General features: G+C 37.6%; 1 protein-coding gene across 4 annotated transcripts in view; it reads left to right on the top strand.

Annotated features, from left to right (window-relative positions):
• The window catches only part of LOC134806382 (teneurin-m), a 693,234-nt gene that overhangs the window by 407,028 nt on the left and 265,414 nt on the right, over positions 1–20,792 (top strand). For 3 of the 4 annotated variants that reach the window (XM_063779613.1, XM_063779610.1, XM_063779612.1), the window contains exon 2: positions 16,626–16,670. The exons of the other annotated variant lie outside the window; for it this stretch is intronic. In XM_063779613.1, coding sequence (XP_063635683.1) covers positions 16,626–16,670 — 45 coding nt within the window. The remainder of the gene's footprint in view (positions 1–16,625; positions 16,671–20,792) is intronic. 4 annotated transcript variants of the gene reach the window in all.

The raw sequence follows: 20,792 nt of genomic DNA, 5'->3' as shown, positions 1-20,792 counted from the left end.
CAACTCAGGCTTGACCGGTTGTTTTTGTTACGAATATTTATTTATTTATTTAAACTTTATTGCACAAAATATATACAACAATGTACAAATGGTGGACTTAATGTCAAATGGCATTCTCTACCAGTCAACCATAGGGCCAAACAGAGATATCTACAATATTATTATTTATATAAAACTTTGACATGTACATTGTGACATCAAAATGACTATGTATAATCGTTATAAAGTTTTTTTTACCCGCATCGATCGTGTCATTCACGATGACATGCAAATTTGTCAAATCTAACCTTTAATAGCATGGCAATACGAGTCAAAGCACGCGTCTTCGTGAATGAAACGATCTATATTTAAGTCAAGCTACTGCTGACCGGTGTTCTGTGTCCGGGACCGCCCTAAGGTCATAATTCTCTGCAGGGAAGGGTTAGGGTGGTTATTTATAAACCAATTAAATCGTCCGCTGGGAACGGCAGATAACGTCCGAATGCCCATTGTCTTTAAAGCTCGACCTATCTGGACCAGTAATTTACATATGTCGAGTTGTCAAAGCTATCGTGCAGTCGCCATCAAATATATCGGAGTATCAGAATATCTGGACACAATAAGCGCTGGTGGCCTAGCGGTAAGAGCGTGCGACTTGCAATCAGGAGGTCGCGGGTTCAATGAGTTTTTCGGAACTTATGTACGAAGTATCATTTGATATTTACCAGTGGCTTTTCGGTGAAGGAAAACATCGTGAGGAAACCGGAGTAATCCTAATAAGGTATAGTTTCCCCTCTGGGTTGGAAGGTCAGATGGCAGTCGCTTTCGTAAAAACTAGTGCCTACGCCATTTCTTAGGATTAGTTGTTCTGTGGACCCCAGGGTCCCACGAGCCGTGGCAAAATGCCGGGACAACGCGAGGAAGATGATGATCTGATCAGAATACCTGGACATGCACTCTATGCCTTGACAATACAGGCGTGTCCAGATCTTTGTGAGCACCTCGGCCGTTCCGATATATTTAAAGGCCACTGTACTGAAAATTACATTATCATCATTATCATCTCATCCGAAAGACCACTGCTGGACAAAGGCCTGCCCCAAGGATCTCCACAGCGAACGGTCATTCGCTGCCCTCGACCAACGGTTTCCCGCGACTTTAACCAGGTCGTCGGTCCATCTAGTCCAGGGCCCTACGCTGCGTCTTTGAGGTCTTGTATTTTTTACATTTCCATGTGAAAAAATTGCTCTTTTTCTTTATATTTAAATTAGATTTAGTTATAAAATTCAACATGTTTCATCATCCTTATTGTCAGTGGACGATGGTATAGGGCCCGTGCGCGTTGCAAGGTTTGCCATCTTGTGGCCTGAATCGGAAACATATATGCACATGTACATTGCCAAAGCAAGTGCTACCATCTACCGTTCTCGTCGGTACGTTTCCTTGTGCATAATAGGTTCTGCCATCTTGTGGGCTACATCGGAAGCATAAACTAGACATTTACGCCTCGCGCCAAAAATCTGACGGCTCCTATGCTGCCCCCTATAGTTCATGCACGGGACCTATATGCTTCGCTGCCTCAAGGATCATGTAATCCTTCTAAGGAAGCTTTTAACACCTCGGTCGCTTTGGGTCCCAAAAGACCTTGATTTTAACGCCGTACGCTGAATAAAGCGTCACATTCGGCCCGATTCGAACTTTAAGATACGTCAAAACAGATAGATACGATATGGATTAGATATGTCAGTGTCAAAAGTGACGTTTTTGTTGGAAGAAACGTCATATTTGACACTGACATATATAATCTAGCCGTATATCGTATCTAGCCGTAATATTTGACGTTTTTAAAGTTCGAATCCGGCAGATTGTGTGGATCACTACACGAGTATGGTAAATTCAATTAAATTTTAAAGTTTCATGGTTACATGTCATTGGGGTATTATAGGTACATATTGTAGCTATTGTGTAGGTACATGCATGTATGGTCTACCACAATATGTGACGTCCCACGGGTGAAGGTACCTTATGGCGGTTGGCGCTTACGCTATTATTAACGCCGCTCCAATATTATTGCGGCGCTATGCGACGTAAGCGCCAGCCGCCATAAGGTACCTTTTTGCCGTGGAACGTCACATATCTTTACTATTTCATATCTAGTGAATCTCTAATTCATTTCCCGTATCGCGGCGCCAGCCGCCAATAAGGTAACTTTTGCCGTGGAACGTCACATGTCTTTACTATATCGTATCTAGTTAATCTCTAATTCATTTCCCGAATCGAGCCGTATGTCAGTGCCAAACTGGTGGTAGCCACACCTGCGGGCTCAGCACGGTTCCATTTTTATCGACTATCACTATGCGCGTCCCTTTCGCACTTACATACTTGTTAGAACGTGACAGGCATGGTGACAAGGGATAAAAACGCGACCGTGCTAAGCCGCCTGGTTTGATCGCATCATTACGAGTGACAGGCGCGCTGTAACTGGCTACGCCGTAGGCGCCTACGGCGTAGCGGCGTAGCACCGCACGTACTCGTAGCTCGAAGGCATTTGTGTCTACAAATTGAAGGTTGAATTTGAATTTGAGGCGTATTATGATTGTAATAACAGTCGATGAATTTGATCAGGACTTGTTACGGATAAGATTTGGCCCCAATTTCACCACGGTGACAGGTGCGACAATTGTAAAATCACTGTTGCTGACGTCACAGGCATCCATGGGCTACAGTTACCACTTACCATCGGGCGGGCCGTATTCCTGTTTGCCACCATCATAGTATTATTTTAAAAAACTTTATTATATCGGAAAAAAACAGATATTTCTTTTGCGAAGTTTCTGACAATTGTCAAGATTTAGAAGAATTGTAGGTAATTCTTGACAGTTAATGAGTTATATGTCGGAATTTCGTGACAATTGTAGTGTTTCTTGTGACAATTGTCATAAACTTAGCAAGAGAAATATCTGTTTTTTTTTTCGATATAATAAAGTTTTTTTTAATAAATCAATGATGATGGCAAACAGGAATACGGCCCGCCCGATGGTAAGCGGTAACCGTAGCCCATGGATACCTGTGACGTCAGCAACAGCGATGTTTTACAATTGTCGCACCTGTCACCGTGGTGAAATTGGAGCCTGTTAGGCCCACTTGCACCATTCCACCAACCCGGGACGGGGTTAACCGGTTAAACCTGGAGTTACCATTGTTACCAGTACAATTTGACACTTGGTTAATGGTTTAACCGCTTAACCACGGGTTAGTGAGATGGTGGAAGTGGCCCTTACAGTAAGTGTGGAAGTTTTGACACTGAAACTGAATTGTTTTAACACATTCAATACCACTAAGTGCTACGGGTTACGCTCGTAGCGCGTAGCCACGGTTTCGTCGTATGTAGCGCGTAGTCGCTACGAACAGTGTACCCGACAGTCGGGTTCTTGGTGTTGAATGTGTTAACATACATATAAGTAACTACAACTAAAGTGTGGCTCAAACATACGTTGACAAAGATTTTTTACTGTAAATATTGTTCATAATTTTAAATAAATGCGTTTTTGTATCAAAGCCAAACGAGGATATGTTAAAGATAACACGTTTTGTTTCGTTTCAATTATTGTTAGAGAAATATTCTTAAAAATTGTATGTCAACGTATTTTTAGACTGAGTTGAATACCATGTTAGATTTTAGTGAAACGTCAAAAACGCCGGTTCCAGACCTTACTCCAAACTCGTCTGGGGCTGGCGCTTACGTCGCATAGCGCCGCAATAATCTTGGAGCGGCGTTAATAATAGCGTAAGCGCCAACCGCCATAAGGTACCTTTACCGGTGGGACGTCACATATCTTTACTATATCGTATCTAGTTAATCTCTAATTCATTTCCCGAATCGCGCCGTATCTCAGAAGTTTTATAGATAAATAATGTAATGCCTCCGGCTTCCGTCCCCTCGCGGGTCCCAACATTGGGGTGAAAATGTTACGGAATTCTTATATCTTATATACTTAAAGGTCCTTTTTATATGGAGGATACTACGACTTAAGCTCTTTTGACTATAAACAGGTTTTACGGGAAAGTCAGTTTTAATGTCACTGTATCTCTGCTATTTGTAGAGAAGTGTGAGACATATACAGGGTGATTCAGGAGACGTGAGCAGGGCTAACACTGCGCATTTCGTAAATTAGAAGCAACTGTTTCGTATCAGTATTAGTGAGGTTAACGTTAATTTTCTAGTCGTGTTGAAAAAAAAGTTAGTAATTTATTTACGACATGCATGGTCACCCTAAAATTAGAATACTAAACTACCGATATTCTGTCTCAAATTAAATGTCATCACTGTGTTCACGGTCTGGTTCCTACTTTTGAAAACTCGTATCTCACACAAGTTTGACAGTTTATTTTCTTCTCAATCAAAATGCTGTCATTACGGTTAAAGAGGTTTTATGTTTATTAATTAGGTCTTGTAGGGTGACCGTGATTGTAGAGAATTAAATTTGCCCTCACCAAAAAGTTAAAAAATAGGAAAAAGTGTGGTTGTTTCACCTAAATACGACAGTGATCGATCAATTATCAGTTACTGAGTGCGCAGGAGTAGTCCTGCTCACGTCTCTTGAATCACCCTGTATAACCTATACTTGTGAAGAATTTCAGTTCTACGTTTCCTTTGCCAAATTTTCATTTGGCAAAGAGTGTTTAGAAAAAAAAAACAAAAAGAGGGTCAAAGGTTATGTCCAGTATTTTGGCAGTTGCTGAATTTAGGGTTAATAGAGTCAGTGCATGAAAAGTCTGCAGCGGATTTGGTAGCACACGTAATGCACGTGTTATTTTAAACGTCAAACTTCTATGAAATTATGACGCATAAATGACACTCGCACTGCGTGGGCTATCAAATCTGCTGCAGACTTTTCTTGGTCCGACTCTAACCGTTCCTCGATGGAAATAATAAAGTTATCTTAGACCAAGTTTGACAATCAATATTAGATAAAATCCCAAAATTATTTATTAACTTTAACGTAGTAAAGAAAGTTCTGGTTCCTAATTCATAGCTTACTATAAAAAATAAAAGCTGTGCTTAGTTCCCTCAAATTTATTGAAATGAAAATACTTCCGTTCAAAATAGGACTTAAAACGTATTGTAATAAAGTTAAAATTTACTTGTGAGGCTTTTATCACGAACACGCTATGTTTATTTATGGTCAGTAAAAATTTAATGTTCTAATCTTAAATAAATAATAACGAGCAAACTACTCGAGCGTGCAGAACGGTCAGTTATCTTAAAAACCTCGTATTGTTTCCTTGATGATTGTTTAAAAAGCAACCTTGACCCGTGAGGCGTAAGGATGACTTTTCAAAAGTGCGATAAGGGGGATAAGAGGCTACAAAAGTAATCCGTTGATTGTTAGTTAGGGTTTTGGAAAATATGTTTTCGAATACTATAGCATGTACATTATGTACAATGGTACCATCACGCTCCGCGATTGTCACGCCATTTAGGGTCCTAGCTGAATTGGTTGTTCAATACTTACGCTATAGAATTTCCAATTTAGCAAGAACTCTAAATGGCATAACAAGTCACATATACCAGTCACATATTTCAATTCATATGGCAAAATTATACATTTTTATGAAATATTTACCTATTTATGGTGGTATTAACTACTCTATATAGTTTAAAGCTGAAAAGACGACTGCAGTCTTTGGGTGTTGGATTGCATCTAAATCAGTAAGACACTGTCATTTTCTATTTAACGATTACGTCCGATTTTACCCGAAAAACGAAGGTCATTCTGAGAGTTAACGTACTGTACATGTTTATTAAGAATCAGATCAAGCATTTTATTCGTGATAAACTTAAAACTAAGATTACATACAAGAGTATAACTAAAACTACAAATATTAATAAAATTGGTAAGCGTTAAAGTTTACCACGAAATGGGCTCGCCTCAGCATAATACTGACCCGAGAGCCAGCGCTGATCTTCCGGCGAGACCATTTGTGGGCCACGAACGCAGCCGTACGACACGGCCCTATCATAAGCTGAACGCAGCCTTTGCAGCAGCGACCGGCGCCATCTTGTCTACTGTCTATGGCAGTAGCTGAAAATGACATTTGACAAGACAAAACAATAACAAAAATGGCCATGCCGTACAACGCGATAAAAATATATATAATATTTTTTTTTTTACCTTTCATTTATATGAAATTAACTTTTATAACTACATATATCAGGTGCCAACATATATACAGCAAAAGTGATAAATTCAAATACAACATAACTAAAGAGGTGAAGTTTATTTTGTCAATGTGAAAGTTCCTCAGTTGACCATGGAGATCATGCCAAGTTTTACACAATTGAAAGTTTATACTGTACACAAGGGAATTAAATTAAAGAAAATAAATAACATAAGATGCTACATAAAGACAAAAAAAGATAACCACACGCGCAATTGTAATGTGGGACGAAGCGAAGAAATAAATTACAACAACACTATATACATACAAAGTACAGACGTGTGATCGTGAGGAAAGGACAGAAAAAGCAGTATTACATACTGTAGGTTTAAATATTAAATATTTACTGACATACACCGCAATCGTACTGCTCCAATTTAAAAACACCTGGTCTTTTAAATCGTACTACGATCTCAACGACTGTGTATTTTTTAAATATTGAATATGAAAACAATTTTTACAACACACCGAATGAAACTGTTTACATTTGTAGTTCAATATTTACTCTTTAATGTGTATTTTAACATTTTTAATTAACTTATCAAGATCATAATTTATGCTATTGCAAACCCACAACAAAAATTTGACCAAGATCGTCTAAAATCATATTTTCTCTTTCATTATTTTTGCTTGTTTTTATTTTTATTATATACCTACAGTCGCTATCATATATATCGGAGCGGCCAAGCTGCTCAAAAATTTCTCAACATGCACTTTAACGATATTAAATATATTAAGAACGGGTCACTCACGTATTTTAAGTCGAAAAATTCATTTGGAGCTTAATTAATTAATATTTAACATGTCTGTGTCTCTCGGAAGTTTTGTTATTAAAATTGCACTTTAACGACTTGATAATAGAAGCTTGGTCCAGATATTTGTGGACATCTTGGCCGCTCCGATATATCTGATGGCAACTGTAGGTACATATACAAAAAAACCGGCCAAGTGCGAGTCAGACTCGCATTTATAGGGTTCCGTAAATAAGTCCGACTCACTGCACATTTCTAATAGGTTTTCCTGTCATCTATACGTAAAGAACTATTTTGTGATATTTTTTCAAAATTTTAGACCCAGTAGTTTCGGAGATAAATGGGGGGAAAGGTCATTTTTTGGCTATTTTCTTAAATAACTTCGAACCTATGTATTTTAAAATAATGAAAAAAACATGTCCATCTTTGGGTCACTAATTTACATATGTGTACCAAATTTCAACTTAATTGGTCCAGTAGTTTCCGAGATAATAGGCTGTGACAGACGGACAGACAGACACACGAGTGATCCTATAAGGGTTTCGTTTTATTCCTTTTGAGGTACGGAACCCTAAAAACCTTTAAACCTATGATTGTGGCTAATTAGGAGCTGAACATGTGGTTAGCATATTGTGAAGGCATTGACCACATTCAATCATTGTACCTGTATGTACCTGTATGTAGAATAGCCCAGTAGGTAATTGACGCCTCAGTGAGGTCAGCGCTGTGCCCAGCTACCTGTGACGTGTCGCCGTGACGTCACAAAGGCTCAATCGGGTACAGGCTTTAATGGTACAGTCACCTGCAAAAATATGCTACACAACAAGGGCCGCAAAAATATCTGACACGATCTTTTGTAGAACTATAAGAGCGTGTCACATATTTTTGCAGCCTTCAAAGAGTAACATATTATTGCAGGTGACTGTACAGCTAAATTCACTGTCTTTTTGGACGAGAGTGATAGAGACGCAATGTGTGCGCAAAATCAGAAAACTGATGAATTACCTATATAAAATTGTGCATTGGTCAATCACGGCTTTTTATTTATTTACTAAGTATCTTGGAGTATTAATGGTTTTTTTACAGTCGTATGGGTATGAGCATACCCCGGTTTGGATTATAAATTTCAAATTGATATTGAATAGGTATTTATCATATATGTACTCATTTTCTGGAATGCCGCATTTACTAATTTCACAAGCATAATATGAAGCGCTTTCGTGCAAAATATTAATAAAATAATTCTTCAAGTTATGTTCTCACCGCAGTTTATAGATTACTTTAAATACATGATTCTTCGTGCGCAAAATCTCCGTCTTCAGTCTGTAATTAACCCGTTATACCTCAAATATAAAGGCCTTAAGTCACGTCTAATTATAGTATACGTAAGGTCGTCTGGCAACGCCCAGCAGCGCTCCTTTGAAATGCTTCAGAGCTCATAATACAGTCCATAGGGCTCATTCATAGCCATGATTACTACAGTTCGTTATTTTTGTCAACGCAACCGTACATAACTTCAGCAAACCACTTTAAACAAACCAAATATCCAAGCGACTTTAAACCTTATCAGAACTACGCAAAGCCTTCTTCATGTGTATAAATAAAGATGCAGCCGGTGCCTAGCACGCGTTTGAAAGTGCGTCGTAAAGCAAATTGTGTTTTATAGTTGGGTGGTTAGGTTGAGATTTGATTGAGGGTTATGGGAGCGTGATGTGTGATGCTTCTTGATTTGAATCATATGGTTTTAAAACGCGAATAACTGTTCAGGAGTGTTTAAGAGACTGGGTGAGGCGTGGGATTATTATGAGTATGAAATCACCATCCAGTCGCCTTCATTCATTGATTCATTTCGACATGCATGGGCTTCTGCACAAATCACGCGAGGTTCAATACGGTGGGGGGTCACAAAAAATCACGACAGATCACGTTGGGGAGGGGGGTATAAGGAGACCTCACGTGTATTTTTCTACAGTGAACGAAACTAAGAAAAAATACCTACCACGTGAGTAGATAGACTTTTTCTCGGTTTCGTTAAACATAAATCTTCACTCCGCATTTCAAAACAGCGAGTCTATTTTACGAAACTTTTGGAGCGCGTGGCCGTGACCGTCGGATGGAAAAATTTCAAAAAAATACCGTGAGTTTATGTGGGGGAGGGGGGTAGCTAAAAGTCTTACCAAAAATCACCAAGGAGGAAGGGGGGTCAAAAGGTAGCCGAAAACACCTTGCGTGATTTGTGTAAAAAATGTGTTTAATTATGTTATCATGATGATGCTATTTTGTTCCTGATTTATAAACGTTTTTGTATAAGTATATCTTTGTATTATTATTTTTTCAGTGGCCAGAGCAAAATCCTACAAAAAGTGTCCTTTCCCGGGCCTAAAACTATGTAATAATCATCATACCAAATTTGATCTAAATCGGTTCAGCGATTTAAGCGTGAAGAGGTAACAGAGAATGCCCGATTCTAACTTTAAGATACGTCAGTTAATAAATCTAGAAACGATATGGATTAGATATGTCAGTGTCAAATGTGACGATTCTTCAAACAAAAACGTCACTTTTGACACTGTCACATCTAATCCATATCGTTTCTAGAGCTATTAATTGACGTATCTTAAAATTCGAATCGGGCAGAGAGTTACTTTCGCATTCATAATATTAGTAGGGATTAAACATTACAGGTAATTGTGACGTTATCTATGAAAAGGGACCTTATTGTCGATGGCGCTTACGCCATTATTAACGATGCTCCGATATAAATACAATGCCGCGGGACGCTGTGCGGCGTAAGCGCCATCGACAATAAGGTCCCTTTTCATAGATAATGCCCCAATTAACTGTTATAACTTATACCTAAATGGCTTTTCTTCAAAGAGCTTTCCTTAATACTTAAAGAGCTTTTCTCAATACTTTTACGCATTTAAATAAACCTTTTAGACACTAATTTTGTTCTCGCATTATTTAATCAAGGTTTTGACTAAATAGGTAGGTACTTAAATACATTACTGTGTTGTTAGGTAAGCCATTATTTGCAGTGAAAGTTGGGTACTTTACTTACTTATTTAATTTGATTTGGTTGTTAAGAGAGTACAGTGATTTATTTCGTTAAATATTAGGTACAAATATTTTGAAAACCTGAAACTAGGTATTTAGTCTAGCTTAACTAATTGCTCAAATATGAGCTCACAGTTCACATATGAATATTTTAAGTCAAAATTTCGTAAACAATCGCACCTCCTAAAGTTAGACCAAGAAAAGTCTGCAGCGATTTTGATAGCCCACGCAATGTATGTGTTTTATACGTCATAATTTTATAGAAGTTTGACGTTTAAAATAACACTTGCACTGCGTGGGCTATCAAAATCGCTGCAGACTTTTGTTGGTCTAACTCTAACATATATTTTTCATATTTCGTAGCTCTAATGAACTAATGGCAAGGTATAAACCGTATTTGTAATGGATTCATATTTCTTCAACCAGAAATGTCACTGTCACTGTTTTGACAGCTCAAAAATCATATTATTATTTTATACCGGGTGTGGCCTGTAATATGAGCAAAAACTTTAACTGTAGGCTGTACTCCTCATTCTGACCAACATTTGTTCAGCCACTTTTAAAAATAACTTGTGGTTTGATTTTTAATACACTTTAAAGTTTATTTTAAGACGCAATGTATTGCGAATTTTCTTATGTGTTAAGGCGTGACAAGCAACGTCAATCACAATGATATGGCGTGGCGATGGCGTTCATTGAAGATAATATTTATTTTGAATGAAAAATAGGGAGTCTAAACTAAATACTTCGTAAGTTTTAAAAGTTGTTGAACAAAAGTGTCACCGTTTGAGGAGTACAATCTATGTTTTAATTATTTGCTCGTGTTACAGGCCACACCCGGTATATTATAAATTAATAACAAGAAATCACTATCGGAATGATCTTCCGTGTAACGTTATATAGGTACCTATCATCATCATCATCATAACTTAAGAGCTTTGCTCGTGTCGGTGGAGTAATCGCCAGTTTCTTGTTCCAGTTTTTTAATTTCCTCATAGGACGCACCTATAAAAATATCATATCAGTTAGTTCAATCAAGTATATCTCAAGTGATAATAAGTTATTGTTACCAATTAGCATAGATTTTCCGATGGTTGCGCCGGAGACCGAGCCGAGCATCGAACCGGCACTTCACGCACGACTGAAACCACTGATCACCCGTAGGTACTATTAATACATTATCAACCGATACCACAGAATATAGTTATACAGTGTGTAAATCCAATACGGGCAATAAATCAAACCAGACATATAATTTTCCCGTGTAGTCATGAATTAAGAAGTTTTTTGAAGTTACTATTAATTATGACCCCGTAATTATTTCCGAGCTCCTTAGAGCATTTAATAACCGGAGTCGCCTTTAAGATCTTACCCCTCTGCCGAAAAACTTGCACAATAGGGAATATTAGGCAAAGCTCTGCGTAGGTGGCACCTTTGTGGCACATACAGTAAAACAAATCACATTGACACATCACACGTCACGTCAATCACATGGCCTACAGCGAAACAAGAAAATCGAAATTTCGTTATCTAATCTCTCTATCACTCTTGCATATTCGAGCGATAAAGAGGCAGATAACTAGATTTAGATTTTCGCGTTTACCGGTAGGCCCTTGTTAACAAACCGCCTTGATGCGTCAATGTCATATTTTATTGTCTGTGAAAACTTGTCAAAAACAGTTTAAGGCACAGTATGTACAAGTTAGTCTATGAATTTCTGTAGTGCTGCACTTTGGCGGCAGAACATTGCAGTAATATCCCCTATTGTGCAAACTTTTGTATGGACTGACATGGCTATTTGTAAGTTACGTACAAATCATGTAGAACTAGCAATACATTTGACGTCCCCACCCCGCAAAAATCGGCAGACTGTTTCGTAAACAAAATGACAGCGATGACATCTCCAGTTACTAAATGCTCTAAGCCGGGCTCGTATCTTATGATGTCAATGTCATGTCATTTTATGTGTCAAACTGGTGTTAGATGTACTATTGTGTGAAATACCACTGCCGATACTTTTTTACCAATACTAGGGGATATGGTATATTTAACTCCTAAAATTATTATATAAAACGCTTGTACATTTTTTACCGATAAACTGCACTGCAGTGAATTCTATCAACCGATTTTTTTTTTCATTAAAATGTCAACTAAATTGGTGTTTGTCTGGGCTCGAACCTGGGACCCCACCGTCGCATGCAGACAGGAAATATCCGCGCCATTAGGAAGTCCCCAGACAACTTCCGGCGCTAGGCTCGGTGGAAATTACAACTGAAACTGAAAAAGAAAACCTAATATGAAACTTCATTACGAAGGAAGTACCTATGCTTAGTTTTTCCCCACTTTAAAATGTAATAAAAATTAAAAAGTTTTGTTTTATTAGTAGTTTATGTGACTGCTACCAGGCGTGAATCACTCCGCGATTTCGTCGCGTCGCAACAAGTAGCTACAAGTACATCCGTTCCACACCAATTTTGGTGGCTAGCCATAAGCCGCGCGTGGCGCTGTCGCCACCTAGCGGTCATATCTGTCCTGATCGTAACAGACGCGTTTTGTTAGAGAGTGAGTCTTCCGTACCTAATACTATTATTTATTCTGTGCTGCTACATAATGCCTAATACATACACTGTTTTATCTACACACATATAAGATCTCTATGTTGTGTTCAGGAACCGCATGTTACGACCGGTATTGAGGCATCATCGGAATGCGATGTATTTGCAAGCAGCTGGGTGAAATTTTAGAGTGTATGAGGTTTTGTGGGGCGATGGGTAAAATGGGAACCTTCTGTAATCTATTAAATCTGTTCGTTTTTTGTATGTTTTTACTAGTGGTACTTTGTTTTTTCTTTTTGTGTCAACTTTTATTGAATTTCGCAGTGACTGTACTGCTGTGTAATTTTTGGAACAGATATTTTTTTATTTTTTTTATTACAAGGAGATAAAACAAAAGCATGCAAGTGAAGAACAATATAGACAGAATATACGTAACTAGTACAATATAGATTATGCTGTTTCCTTAAACATATCTCACCGAGAACATAAGTGAACATAAACCTAGTAGGTAACATGGAAACACTTGAATAATAAATCATTGCTGACATCTTGCTTGATCGCTCATTTTACACGAAAGTGTAAGTGTATTAGTGTACGTTATTTACATATATGACTACGAAAATTCAGAGATGTACTTTTGCACGATTTGATTAAGTCGAGTTTAACTACGTCTGCCACGGTCCAGAGACAACTGAGGCCAAGAATAACTCTCGACTGCTGGTCCAATTAAAAGCAGTACCTTCACTGGCAGACAAGAAACCATAAATATTTTAATTCAAGTTTGGAACAAACATTAAATTGACATCTCGACAATTCAGCCAGAATCTGATTAGAAATCAACACACTTTGTATAGGTAGAAACCGTCTGGATATTCTAAATTCGAATTTAAAGCTGTGTTTTAGTTAATTGGATGGATTACCGGCTTGGGAATTGAAAATTTAAGTGAGATTGAATTTGATTATAGCAAAAGTTGCTCTAAAAATCATTACTTGTCGTAAAGTAGACTTTTTAATGATATTTTTTATCAAGCTGCATCATTTAAATAAATATTTAAACATTATACTTTATAGTACATATGTGGTTTAATGATTTATTAAAGGTTGAGTTTTAACGAATCATGTTCTTGTATTTCGTTAAATAGATAAGCAATTAAACTCCAAAATTAAGCAATCCAAACATCATCCCACATCAAAAATATCACGTCAACGGTTTTAAGATTTAATTAAAGGGCCGACAAAGGGTACGCACACCCATGATTGTCCCGTCCTAGTATAAAAATGTAACAAGTCTGTTCACATTTATTACCAAATGAGTCGTTTGGTGACCAGGGCTACATAATTGATAAAAGGCGCTCGCCTCAATGCGCCCGTATCCGCATCCCATGGAACCACCTTGCTCATCTTTTTAACCTCTTCAATCTCTTCATGTTTATGACCTCCTGGTAGCTAAGAGCGATATTCATGTGTTTAACGAAAGTCTAAATTACAAATAATTTTTGAGTTAAACAAAAATACAATAGTTATTTGTACAACAAGAGATCAAAGTTTGATATTTCTTCGAGTGCTTATTTTGAGTCCCGTGCAAGCGAAAGATTCTATAATAGATTCACGAGCGTAGCGAGTGAATCTAATTTAGAATCTTGAGCGTAGTAAGGGATTCAAAAGCGCACGAGATGTAAATAACTTTGATCTCGTGTAGTACACAAAATTTTTCACCCTAAGCAGTGAGAACATACCTAGAGGGACAGAGATAATAGAACCCAAGTATATCGAACTTGTATTAGACCCCGTATGTTGAAATGACTATAAAGGTCACTTGAATGTCATTTTGTCTCACTCAGTGAGCAAAATCGCATTTTGCTCACTGAGTGAGACCCAATCAGCAAAATGCGATTTTGCTCACTGAGTGAGATCCAATCAGTGAGCAAAATGCGATTTTGCTCACTGAGTGAGACAAAATGACTCAGTGAGCAAAATCGCATTTTGCTCACTGTTTTTAAGAAGCAAAGTACCCTTGTTCGAGCTGCTGAGGTGAAAATATTTTTTATAACAAATAAGTATTTTGCTCAGAAATTGTCTGATGGTAGGTTTTTTCCTTGCTTCCGGAGTTGGTGTATAAGTATAAATAAGGCTAATGTTTATGCCTAAAATAAAAGTTAGCGCATTCATACCCTTGAGTCCTCACAAACCCCCACTCTAGATGGGGTGGTCAAAAATGTAAAGGGCGAAATTAAATTCCGCTCGTCTCATAAAGTATAGAATTACGTCATTATGCTCAAAGGGAGATGCCGTGGACATTTCAGGCTTTTTTAAACGTGTTTTAATATAATAGGATTTTAGATAGCCTTAAAGGTTGAATCTTAATACCTTCTTATAATATACACTAGTAGGCGCACAAACTTAGACAAAAAACAGTCGATTAAACGTTTAGTAAGCGTTTAACTTGCGACGCACTACAAATGCTTATCGATCACACCGTTCTCAACTCTAATCCTCAGTCAACAAGAGCGCCAACGATCGCATTCGTACTTTGTAATTTAACCCATAGACAATGAAGCACGGAAGACGCCATTACTGCACTAAGGAGTTCCAGATTCAAATCTAATACCGCGTGACGATCGCGCGCGATACACTGGAACGTTTGCTCGGGAATTCTGACGTCTATCAAACCAACGCGACTCATTATGAACTTTACATATTCGAAATATGGTCTATTATTCCTTAAGCATACATAACACGTGTTCTCACGGAGCGTTTGTGAGACAGTAATAGGAAAATTGTAACGGTTGACGTTCGTCAAAACATTTTTAGAAGAATTTAGACGGTATTTTTAAAGCAGTAAGGAGTGAAATTTCGGTGGACGTCGGTAAATAAAATGTTGCCGCGGCGAAATGGACTGTCGCATATGTTTAAGAATGTAATGGTTTATTCTAAATTTAAACTGGTGTTATAATAGTGGTTATGTCACGACTTTGTGGAAGATACGAGGGTTACTCCTTGTTTGGTGGAGTCGTGATGGTGCCATGAATGGACGGTAGACGTGTGTTTACGTAATTGTTTGGTTGCATCCGGTTCACAGATACCACTAAACTGACTTCAACTCTTTATACAGGGTGATTCATGAGACGTGAGCAGGACTAATCCTGCACACTCAGTAACTGATAATTGATCGATCACCGTCGTATTTAGGTGAAACAGCCAGATTTTTTCCTATTTTTTAACTTTTTGGTGAGGGCAAATTTAATCCTCTACAATCATGGTCACCCTACAAGACCTAATTAATAAGCATAAAACCTCTTTAATTTTTGATTACGAAGAAAATAAACTGTCAAACTTGAGTGAGATACGAGTTTTCAAAAGTAACCAGACCGCGATGACAGTGGTGACATTCAATTTGACACAGAATATCGGTAGTTTAGTATTCTAATTTTAGGGTGACCACGCATGTCGTAAATAAATTAATAACTTTTTTTTTCAACACGACTAGAAAATTAACGTTAACCTCACTAATACTGATACGAAAGTGTTGCTTATAATCTACGAAATGCGCAGTATTAGTCCTGCTCACGTCTCCTGAATCACCCTGTATATTGTATCTACAGGATGATTTTTAAGTCGTGAACAGTACACACTTGTCCTGATAAAGCCCCCTTAAACTAACGCGGAGCGCTAATTCAAAAGACAAGTAAATATCTCCTTAATTAATTACAAATTTAAAACAAATATCTTGACTTATCAACATTCATGGTCACCCTACTAGCCACGTGACTTAATTGCAATGTAAACAACGTAATAATATGATTGATATGACTTATGAAATTTGTCATTGTCAATTTTTTTTTTTTTAATGTTTTCAGCCATTTAATAAAATGATTCCCGTCTAATTACAATTTAATCCAGATTCCGATGTTTATATAGATGGTCAAGCAAATCTTGTCAGTAGAAAAAGGCGCGAAATTCAAATTTTCGCCTGCATTTTTCAAATTTGCCGCCTTTTTCGACTGACAAGATCTGCTTGACCAAGTATATATGTACTAACTAGTGTTTTTATTGTTCATAGGTGAGTCTCAGCAACATGGGGATGACTGCAGCTACAGTTATATAAGTAAGTACCTACGCGTGTACGTCGACGTCAAAAATATGTGTACATTTTTCGCCTTATTACAAAGGAGTAAGGTGCAAAAGTGTAAACATATATTTGACGTCGACTGTACAATGCACGCGACCTATTTCCATTCACGCGGCTCATTATGAACTGTGACGTCACTACTTGCGACTGCAAAAAACTTTTTGAATTTTCGCGAGGAATTAAAAGTCAGATGTAGGAATGCAACCTTAAATCACAATGTTGGAAATGTATTGGGGTCATACACATGTTATAGTATAGTTAACTCGTTCCCGTCTTTCCTGGAGACATAGCAAAGTTAATGAAATCTAAAGCAAATTTTTACGCTACATATGGGATACATATGTACCAGAGTCTTTAACTTTTATAATATTGTCCACAGAAGTGACCTTTTTCTAAAATGTTTTTGACCCGGGCTTTAACTGAAAAGGCTTCGTCACACGTTCGTTGTTTTTACATATAAAACGCTCACGCACCGCCCGGAAACCGCGCCTGTGTGACGGAGCCTTAAAGGTATACAGCAAATTATAATTAAGTATACCAATTAGGTACATAATTTTATTATACAAGAAAAGGCTAGTTGTATGTTGTTGTTCTGTGGGAAAAGTACAATTGCTAAACATCACTACAATTGCTTTGTTATATTAATGTATTTATTGTGTTTTAAGTTTAGTCACAAAACAGAACTTTGCCTATTCGTTATAATAATAAAATCATTTTGTAAACTCAATACCGAACTTACCAACAACAATAAATGTTTATACAAAAACAGTTTAATACCCGGAAAGGTTCGAACAGCAAACTCAAACTTTGTAATAATAGAATAACCTCGTTCGCCTTCCGAAGTAGATACAGACCGAATATTCTCTTATTTAGGTTCAGTGGCGCCGGGTACCAACAGTTTATAACAATATCTACCTTCGATTCTACATCTACATCTTCCTCACTTAAGAGTGGGTATAAAGCCAAGAAATTAAAAGGAAACAAAAGAGCGCGTCACGTGGAAGTCGCGACAGCAGATATGAACGGGTTTTTACTAGTGTCCGACCAAAACCGGATTTTTTGCCGAAACCAAAACCAAAGCTTTGGCCGGACACTACCGAAAATACAGTTTCGGTGAGGCAGAAAGGCTCGGCAGTTTTTTGGCCGAAAACGAACCTTCGGCCGAAACATGATTTTTATGCCGAAACCGAAACTAGTTTTAACCTTTTATCTCAATTTCTCGGAAAATATTCTTTTGTATTTTGCTCGGCTGATCCCTCAGCTATTACCTACACTAGTAATGCTATGGTATGCAGGATAACGACAAACAACTGAAGATAAACAAAAATTAGACATGAATTCGTGTTTTTTTTGTCTTGGAAATATAGTCTAATTTCCGTGTATATTTTTTTCATGACAATTGCCTTTGGTTAAAACGTGTTAAAATTCAATATAAAAATGATGTACTATTTTGCGTAATTGCGTCTTAACACGCTGATGCTGAGTAATTTGCCGAACTCATTAAGCAAGTCAAAAAATAACTGAACTTAAGTAATAAAGAAATATATTTTGATAACCTAAAACCGATTTTGTTGGTTACAAACCGACCCATTGGCACTGTAACACATTGTTCGCAACCAAGTTATGTGTAAGTAGTAACAAAATACTATGTTATTGTTATGCAAACATTTCTTTCAGTACAGCGTCGATGGTGGATAAGTGAATAACATAATTTACTGGCATCCAGTTTGATAACGTCCACCGTAAAACAATCTTGGATTCTCAAACTTCCCTGGACTTGCTAACTCAGTTAATAAAGTTCCTGCAACTCAATCTCACAACTATCGACGCGAAACTTTAAAAAATAATCAACTTCTTTGATATTCTGAATTTAATTATCTTTTCTAGACTAGTAGTAAAGTGATTTAAAAGTAAACTACAAGTATAAGTAAGCTTGAGAAACTTTTATTGGCTTCGTGAAGTTCAAAAGCTACTACCTTCTACATACTTTATAATAAATACTGAGGTAGGGTGGGATAAGACTATCACCTAAACACATGTATGGAATCCTCATACAGTTTGTCTTGCCCCGAGCAAAATAAACTATGTTCGTCTGACTCCACCTTACCTTAATAATACTTACTCTCATACACTAGTAAAAACCAGACGTTTATCTAAACCTTGTTATTATTTCCCAGTTACTAAAATTACAGTTCGATTGCCTAATTTCGTCCAATCAACCTGTCATTTAGTACGAAATCAATAGTTTCCGATCGAAACCGGATTTTGCCGAAACCGGATTAGACTCCGAAGGTTCATTTTTGTTTTAGTTTCGGCCTAAACCGGTGCGGCCGAAACATTTTTATGCAGACACCGAAATTTCGGCCGGTCAATCACTACCGAAAATACAATCTTGTATGTTTCGGCGCGGTCAAAAGGAATACTGATATACCGCGAACCACGTTTGAAGTGTTGCCTCCCTGTCACACGTACGAATTGACAAGTGCGACAGAGAGGCAACACGTCGAACGTGGTTCGCGGTAGACCCTCTGTGTGTAAAGTCGCAAAAAGTTCCACAAACATATTCCTCGAAATATCTGAACTGTTGTTTATAAATGACACGTATTTTACGCGTGAAATGTAGGCACAGCGTTGCCCTAAACATCTCTAAATCGCGCCACGTGCCTTGAAATCGAGACTCAAAAACATCCCAATTCAACCTTCCCAACTTGATATCACTCCGTTCATAAAACAACGAAACGCAGCCTTATTCTAAAGAACTAAAATCTAATTTCGCGTGAATAAGGAACTTTAATAAGAGCGTGCGGAAGTTACGGCTATACATCTGAAGTTACATCACGAAGGTGTATGTTAAAGTTTTTCACTACAAGTACAAAGCGAAGGAAGCGAAAATACGTCCTAGTTTGGAGTGTACTGAAGTTTCAGCGACGTTCAAAATGTACTTTACATCGTAATCGTTTTTAAATATTTAATAGCTAAAGGCGTTACTTTGCGGAAATACATATTCCTAAACTCAAAAAGTTTTTAGTACTTTTGATGGTGGTTTGTTATATTTGTTTGCGTATGTATTTTCGCGGTTGCATGCAAAAAACAATACGCAAGTAAATAAGTACATACAAGTACAAAAGGGTTGTATTTACTTTTACGTTATTTTAACTTTTAACACTGACAGAATCATATCTCTGTGACATCTTATTTTAAGCATGTTCGAATCGGGCCGTACGTTCTAACACATTTAGAATTCGGTTCACGTATCGTAGCTACTGGCTGTAGTGTCCGCATATCTTGCGTCCCTCTCACCCTGAAGGATGCTTCAATCGCTATCTCATTCACTGCATTCGATTGCAGAAGATTTTGGATGGATTTTGCTTTGGCCTTTGTTTCATACACTCTGATGTCGATATTGGAATTCAGATATATATTCGGTTTGTTTTTGTGGAATTTGGTTAGGATATTAAATTTCACGGAGTATTTGAATGATCATTATGTAGATTCCTTTTGTTTTATGGTAGTCTGGTTATTCTGATTTCTGTTTGAGTGAATTACACAGAGTCGTTGTTATGGCAACACAAACGATTATACCTAGATGGATAGGAATATAGTCGGTGAAGCCAAAGAGAATTTGAAATAGAGGCGGATTGTCAAAGTAAATTCAGAGACATCGCTATACATAGGTATAGTGATGTCCTGCTCGCACACCGAGCGGCGTGCGAATAAGGTGTTTGAAAAGTAAGGTTTAATCTTCTTCCTTTAAAAAAATGGCTTTCAAATTTTGGATTATTTCGCCACATGTCAAAAGTGTCAAAGAATGATTAAACACGCTTCAAGACTAATTCTTGCACACTTCCACGTTAGTTCACTGCATAATAATAAGCTATCAATATTACACTTTAAACAACATTAATCGAGATATTAAATAAATTAAGAACGGGTCACTCACGTATTTTAAGTCGAAAAACGCTCGACATGTTTCACTCCGTACCGAGGAGTGTCATCAGGATCTTGGGTTGCGAACCATTTGCGAATGACGTAGTGAGTGTTGTGTGCAACCCATCATTTGACAATAATGCGATAAACGAGGGTAGTTTCTCGCCCCCC

Source organism: Cydia splendana, chromosome 3 (assembly GCF_910591565.1).
Source record: "Cydia splendana chromosome 3, ilCydSple1.2, whole genome shotgun sequence".
Lineage (NCBI taxonomy): Eukaryota > Metazoa > Arthropoda > Insecta > Lepidoptera > Tortricidae > Cydia > Cydia splendana.
This window is presented reverse-complemented; position numbering and strand designations above follow the sequence as displayed.